This window comes from Octodon degus, unplaced genomic scaffold, assembly GCF_000260255.1.
Source record: "Octodon degus isolate 3935 unplaced genomic scaffold, OctDeg1.0 scaffold00008, whole genome shotgun sequence".
NCBI classification, from domain to species: Eukaryota; Metazoa; Chordata; class Mammalia; order Rodentia; family Octodontidae; genus Octodon; species Octodon degus.
The window spans coordinates 10,347,278-10,354,117 of NW_004524584.1; the positions used below are offsets into that span (position 1 = coordinate 10,347,278).

The 6,840-nt window shown below is 40.0% G+C and overlaps 1 protein-coding gene across 2 annotated transcripts in view; it reads left to right on the top strand.

Moving 5' to 3' along the window:
• The window catches only part of Cpne4 (copine 4), a 542,216-nt gene extending 535,757 nt beyond the window's left edge, over positions 1–6,459 (top strand). The window contains exon 16 of one of the 2 annotated variants that reach the window (XM_023705235.1): positions 5,333–6,459. In XM_023705235.1, the coding sequence (XP_023561003.1) occupies positions 5,333–5,467 (135 nt within the window). In that variant the 3' untranslated portion in view covers positions 5,468–6,459. The remainder of the gene's footprint in view (positions 1–5,332) is intronic. The other variant, XM_023705229.1, reaches the window with a different exon arrangement.
• The last annotated feature ends 381 nt before the right edge of the window (positions 6,460–6,840 follow it).

Here is a 6,840-nt window from a genome sequence, read left to right on the forward strand (position 1 = left end):
ATGGATAGAAACTGTGATAACTATGGTAGCCAAACATTTATTGAAACTTTCCCCTCTCCATACAATTTAAGGTCTCTAGTGACACCAGAACTGCCATGTACAGTTGGGCAGCTTGCCACCTACCCAAGGTGCCTGGCCAGACAGGATACACCGTCATTCAGCCTAAGTCCTACTCGTCATACCCTAATTGAAATCTGTGATTTTTGGTTTTGTTTTTGTCTTGGTGAAATATGTTTTCAAAATGATAGGAACCTAAATCTTCCATACAGTGAGAAGCATTCAAACTTATTACCCCATTCAAGAGCAAGTTGACAAAACTAGTTGAAAGGAATATATAAAGCAGGTTAATATGGTCAGGAAGGGGAAAATGCTGGAATAAGTTTGCTAAAGTAGACTGGTTAATTACCAAAATGAGCCATAGAGTTTTGTTTTCATTGGGATACTTTAGATATTCATAATGATAGTGCTCCTCAGGTAGAATTAGTACCTGTACATGATATATCTCATTTCTTTTTGCCCCCATTCCATTCTTCCCTTCAACCTCTCCCCCTTATTAATAAAAGTTTTGCTTCCTCTTTTTTCCTTTCTTTCCCTTTTTTCTGGTCCCTTTCTTCCTTACTCCCTTATTCTGCTTCCCATTTGAATATTTTCTTCTCATTTACCAATATCTGTTGTACATTTTGGTCCCTATTTATACTTTTCATTTTGTATTCTGGAGAAACAAGGCAGAAACATGTTTGTCTAATCTATTTCACTTAAGAATATTGTCTCAGAGTGCATCTATTTAGCTAGAACAGTCTCGAGTTTGTATTTATTTATGGCAGAATAATACTGCATTGTATAAAATAACATGCTTGGTGCTGGGATGCAGGCATGCCTGGGCCAGCCTGGGCTACAAACTGAGTTCAAGCCTAGTCTGAACTATATAGTGAGACCTTGTCTCAAAAAAACAAAATGGTTCAAAAGAACATAAAATAGAACAACTAAGTCTTAAAACAAACTAACTGTTTATGATATATCTCATTTCTTTTTGCCCCAATTCCATTTTTCCCTTCAACCTCTCCCCCTTATTAATAAAAGTTTTGCTTCCTCTTTTTTTCCCTTTCCCTTTTTTCTGGTCCCTTTCTTTCTTATTATTGCCCTTAGCAATAATAAAGCTTAATGCAATGTTACATTTTGCAATGACCCTACAAAGTCCATTAGACTACACTGAGGTATGATATTGAAACCACTTTTAATATTATAACCATATTTCCAAATTTTACATATCAGTAAGCCCCTGGAGAGAGAGATGCATTCGAAATGTCCCCCAAACCTCTATATCTATGGAGCTAGGATCATCCAGGGAACAATTTCCCTAATTTATGAAAGGCCCCTTCCAAGCTTCTCCCTACTGTGTCTGACAGCTCATTGAGTATGAAAGGTGGTCACTGAAGTCCTCAGTACTCCTTTGTCTTCTGCCTCTTGTGACAGCTACCCACGAGCAGAGCATGCCCCCTGATCCCTGCTGCCCACTATGACTTTGCTATCTGTACCACTGCTGGCACCAACAGTATCAGCTACCATTCCCTGGAGCTAATGACTAAACCCAAACTGCTCTGCAGTCTTTTTGGAAAATAAAAAGAGTCCCCTTCTTTACCAACATGCTGCCTACTCTTTGTCACCTGGACTATTCATGCAGGGAAGTCTATGGCTCTTTGCCTCATCAGTCTCTGCTGGAAGCATCTTTGTTAGCTTCCACTGTGGCTTCCTCCTCCCAGGCAGCTGTTTTTGTCAGGGAAACAAAGCTACATGTAACCTGCCATCCATACCGAGCTTTCCCACCCCATACCTATTTGGAAAAGCCTTCTTCTTCAATCAAAACTCTCATTAAAATGTATCCCTGGCATTCCTCATAGCTAGTTTATCAGATATGACCAGGCACATTGGATTCTAGTTTGGACTCACATTGGGCTCCTAGGCCAACTGGGACTGGGGTCTCTACATTAGAGCCTGTAGCAAGCATTCTTTGGAAATGGCTATTTGTTGTGTCATCATTTTAGGACAGGCTTTCTAGTGAGCATCCAGATAAGTCATCAGCCCCTCAGCTCCAACTGAATGCTAGATTTCACGACCCATCCAGACCTGGTAAGGGAGCAGCTATTCCAGTGTTCCTTGAATGGTGAGAGTTGTTCATAACTATACTGCCATAAAATTACTAATCTGCTTTGAAGGATCACAACATAATTACAATCATTAAGGAACAGCAACAACAAAAATATCAAGCCCTGGCTGCAGAGTTTAATACAGAGTTTTTAAGTGACAGCAGCAGAGTTTTCAGGTGACGTCAGTATCCAAGGAAGGATGTGCTAGAGCAGGCCAACCTGATGCTGCTCAGTGAGGCTACTAACTTCTCAAGGTACCTGAGGTACAGAGAGGTGTGCTTTTCTAGATTTTCATGTCTTGCTGATTTTGTCAGCCATAGAAAAAATGAACACACTGCACTACCATCCATCACTTTTCCACAAAAGTTGTTGGAGAAAACACCAAAAGTTGTCCTTTTCTTTGAATGGATCCAAATAACTCATATGCTGGGAGATCCGTGGACATCCCCAGAATACCCAACAGCAGCAGCAGCAGCTATCTCCCCTGTAAGCTCTTGGGGCAATATATGACAGTTCCATTGTGCACCTTCAAAATGAATATTTCCATCATTGCAGACAGTTCTATTTCATGGCCCTTTTTTAGTAATCTTTTGGCTACAAGTGATGTTAGATCCATTCTATAGTAGAATAAGTGAATGGTTCTTACCCAGAAGCAGTAGTAGTCCCCCCTGTAAGCTCTTGGGGCAATATGTGACAATGAGAGAAAATTATGCCGCAATATCCTGTTTTCCACTTTCCTAAAGAAGAAGTTTCCACACAAGAACCTTCACTAAATGAAAGAAAGCCACCAAGCCTCATTATCGGGGAGACATTTGGCAATATCCAGAGACATTTTGGTGGAATCCAGGGATGATGGTAAAATCCACAAATATATAGGATGTTCCTCTTCCCAAAGAATTACCCAGTCCAAAATGCCAATAGTCCCTACAGTAAGCAAACACTCTGCCTTTATGTAGCTAGAACTTGTGCAGTTTTCCAATGGCTACTGGAAATTTCTTTTTTCCAGTGCTACATACAGTATTATGAGGTGAAGGTCAGCAATTTATAATTCCCTTCAAAATTCCGTCCTAATGATACAATGGCTGCTACACCTCTGGAAATCACTTTCTAGTTTAAGGGAAACAGGGGCCAACTATGTAATTGTTTCCGTTAACCAGGTATAGATGTTTCCCAAAAATATCCTCTAGGAAACTTCCACTTATATCTTAAAATTGGGTTACATGCCCATCCTTTGCAGAAAGGAAGGTGGGAAATCAAGTATTTAGTATGCTAACATTTTGGCAGTGACTTTTGTATCTACCCTTATGGACACATGGACCATGTTTAACACCTAACCCTGAACAGGTACTTATAAAGTAAAAAAGCATCTGTGTAGAATGAATCCCAACATGCTATGATATCTTTAAAATGTAAGAGACAAGAAAAAACTTTTCACAGTGTTTTCAGGTTTATTTTAGGATGTCTTTCTCTTCTTTGGAGACTGTCTTAGAATAAATTATTTCCTTCCTGTTTGCCTCTGAGAACATGGAGGCTTCGCAAAGCTCAACTATTAAGTGACCAACCACAGACAATAAAACAAACTAGAAGTATGTTCCGTCTGACACATAGACCAGCTCTGTTGTCCTTTGGGATCTCAAACCCTTGTTAACTGGTTATCTGCCCAAGCTTCCAACCTCCAAACTAAGAGCTAATATTGATGCTCAGACAATTTAAGTTGCTGCCCAGTGGGAAGAGGAGAGAGGTGCAGTTAAAGCTAAATGAAGGGCTGGCCAAATAGCTCAATGGATTAAAGCACCTGCAAGCATGTGCAGAGGCTGGGCTGGGGGTTCAATCCCTGGGCCTGCCCTGTGGGCCCTGTCCCTGGGGTGTGCTGAGATGGCAATTGAGACTGGGCGTGGTGACATGCACTTAAAAACGGACAGATCACTATGAGTCTGATCTAGTAGTAAGACCCTGAATACCCTGTAGATCCTTCCCTAAAAATAAAAAAGAACTTTATGGGGCTGGTGAGATGGCTCAGTGGTCTAAAGCACCTACTTAGAACAAACTTAGCAAAGCACAGGAACCGTGGTTCAATCCCCCAGCACCACATGCCAGCCAGCCCTGCCCTCTGGTGGGCTGAGCTGGCCACACACACACACACACACACACACACACATAAATAAATAAAAATTAAAAAAAAAATAAAGCTAAATGAAAGAGACAGGAGTCGAACCCAGCTCAATGTGACTTCAGAGTCTATGCAGTTACCCTCAACCTTTCTGTGCTGCAGAATCACACAGTCCTGTGTCCCTGCCCACAAATCATACAGCACAGCAGATACATAATGCTCACAAAACTAGGATAAATTAGAGTGGTATTCAAGACCTTGGCCTCAAGCGTATTTTCCAACTGAATGCCTACCAATTCTCTAGGACACACAAACACTTCCTTCATCCCCACAAATGACTCATTTTCTCTAGAAGAATCAAATGCTATTTCCCTATCCCTTCTAGGCATTTTAAAAATATGTTCAATATAAATACAATCTTCTTAGAAGCCCGCTGTCATTTTCTCCACTATAATTTAGTTCCTTTATTTTCTACATTCCGCTCGGAGTGTGACTTCCTATAGCAGTGTTTCTCAAATTTCAACATTGCATGGAGTTATGAGTCACCAAGGCATTGAGTTAAAATGCAGATTTTTGATTCAGGAGTTCCAGATTTAGCCTAAGAGTCTACATTGATAATAAGCTGTTACGTAATGTGATGCCGGCCAATAGTATATAATATGTTCTACCTCATAGTAGGGTTAATTTTAGCCAAATTTTTCCTGATGGTAAACACCTTAGATTCAGAAATTCACACACGGTCCCTAGACCCATGAACAGGTGTCTAGACTTGAACGCAAATCAAAAGCAAAATTGCAGGACAATTCATTCTGCTATCTAAACTTCCCACATCTTTAGGTGCGAATAGTGGTATATTTTGAGTCAGGAAAGAAAAAAAAAAAAAAAGGAATGAGGAAATCAAGGGCCTCTTTTCAAAATAATCTGACAGTGCTTGCTTGAAGTAGTCCAGGAATGAGTAAATGAGTGAGACTAGCTTCTCAGATCTTCTCAGACTAGCTACTCTAATCTTTGAGTCTGGAAATGAAAGAGCTTCCTTTGAACAAGAACTAAAGTCATGGCAATTTCTTCTTCTCTACAGGCATCTCCAGCTGCTCTTGCAAAGAGTGTGTTGGCGGAAGTCCCAAACCAAGTTGTGGACTATTACAATGGCAAAGGAATTAAACCCAAATGTTCCTCAGAGGTCTATGAGTCTTCCAGGACACTGGCACCGTGAACTCCACACACTTTTACAGAGTTCTGAAATATTATTCCTGCTAATATTTAATACTTCTCCTGTATTTAAAAATAATACACATTTAAAAATAGCACGTTTTGGTGATTTTTAACTGAGAATTTTTTGCATGTGTAGCCCCCAAGGCCTGGATCTAATTAACGCCCTTGTTGTTGTTAAGACTTTTTACAAAGGAATACAGATAATGACTTACTCTTTGCCGCATGCCGCCTTGAATTAAATGGTATATGGATCCATTTTTATACAGGTTTGTTGAAATTTTGCTAAATTTCTTATTATCTTTACACTGTAAAGCATTTTGAAACATTTATTGAATGTTGATAGCCAAAACATACTTGGTGTTATCTGCTACATCCAAGATGAGAGACTTTTCAAACTGGCAGATGCATGGACTGTATTTTGCATGTTTAAAATAATAAAAAAAAGAACCCTCACACTGTTTTTGCAGTTGTTATCTATAATTCCTCCGTGCTAAGACTGGTCTCTCCACTAACAAATATTATCCACCCAAAGGCAGTCTTTTTGAAGTGGGTCTGAGGCACTTAACCCACTCAGTACCTCTCACACATTGCTGAGCACATAAATCACCTAAGATTCCTTGCTAAAATCAAGGGGTTAGTGTGGTAAATCTGTATGGACCCTGAGATTCTGCACCTCTAACAAGATCTCAGGTGATGCTTATGCAATTCTTGGACTGCACTGAGACTAATGGGGTTCTAGAGTTAGGGTGTCACAGGAGAGATCATCTGGAGCAAACCAAACAAACCCAATCTGCTTGAGACCACACTCTTCCTACCAATAGTATAAAGGTCTTGCCTGTCTCAGAGGTGAGAGTAGAAAGTAATGAGACTGATTCCAGAAGCTGCACACCTCAAACCAGTCTCACTGCTTTATAGTCACACCTCTTTCTTTAATAAGACTAGGGAGTGTTTCTCCTAGCTTGCTGCTGCTGCTCTTTCTCTTTTTTATTTTAAAGGTAAGAAAAAATAAATAAAATTGGAACAGTATTTCAAAACAAGATACTGCTATCTTAAAGGAGGTATCACACAATGCTGCACCAATGATTCCATTTTTATATCAATCCCTAGGAATGACCTCAGAGTCTTCAGTGGAACCACAACAGTAGATTCTGGTCTGTGGCAAGTGGCCATGCAATGTGGCTCCCCAGGTACCTATTCTATTAACTTGATCCTGGAGCTTAATGTGGAGCTTCCTTTTGCCTTTTAAAAATCATTCCTGAGGGCAAACTCTACAAGCAGAAATAACTGAAATTATTTAGGGCAGAGGTGTATTGTTTCAACATAGGTTGGCTAATCTTGAATGGAAGAATAAATGTTTCACTTGTCTAATCTCTT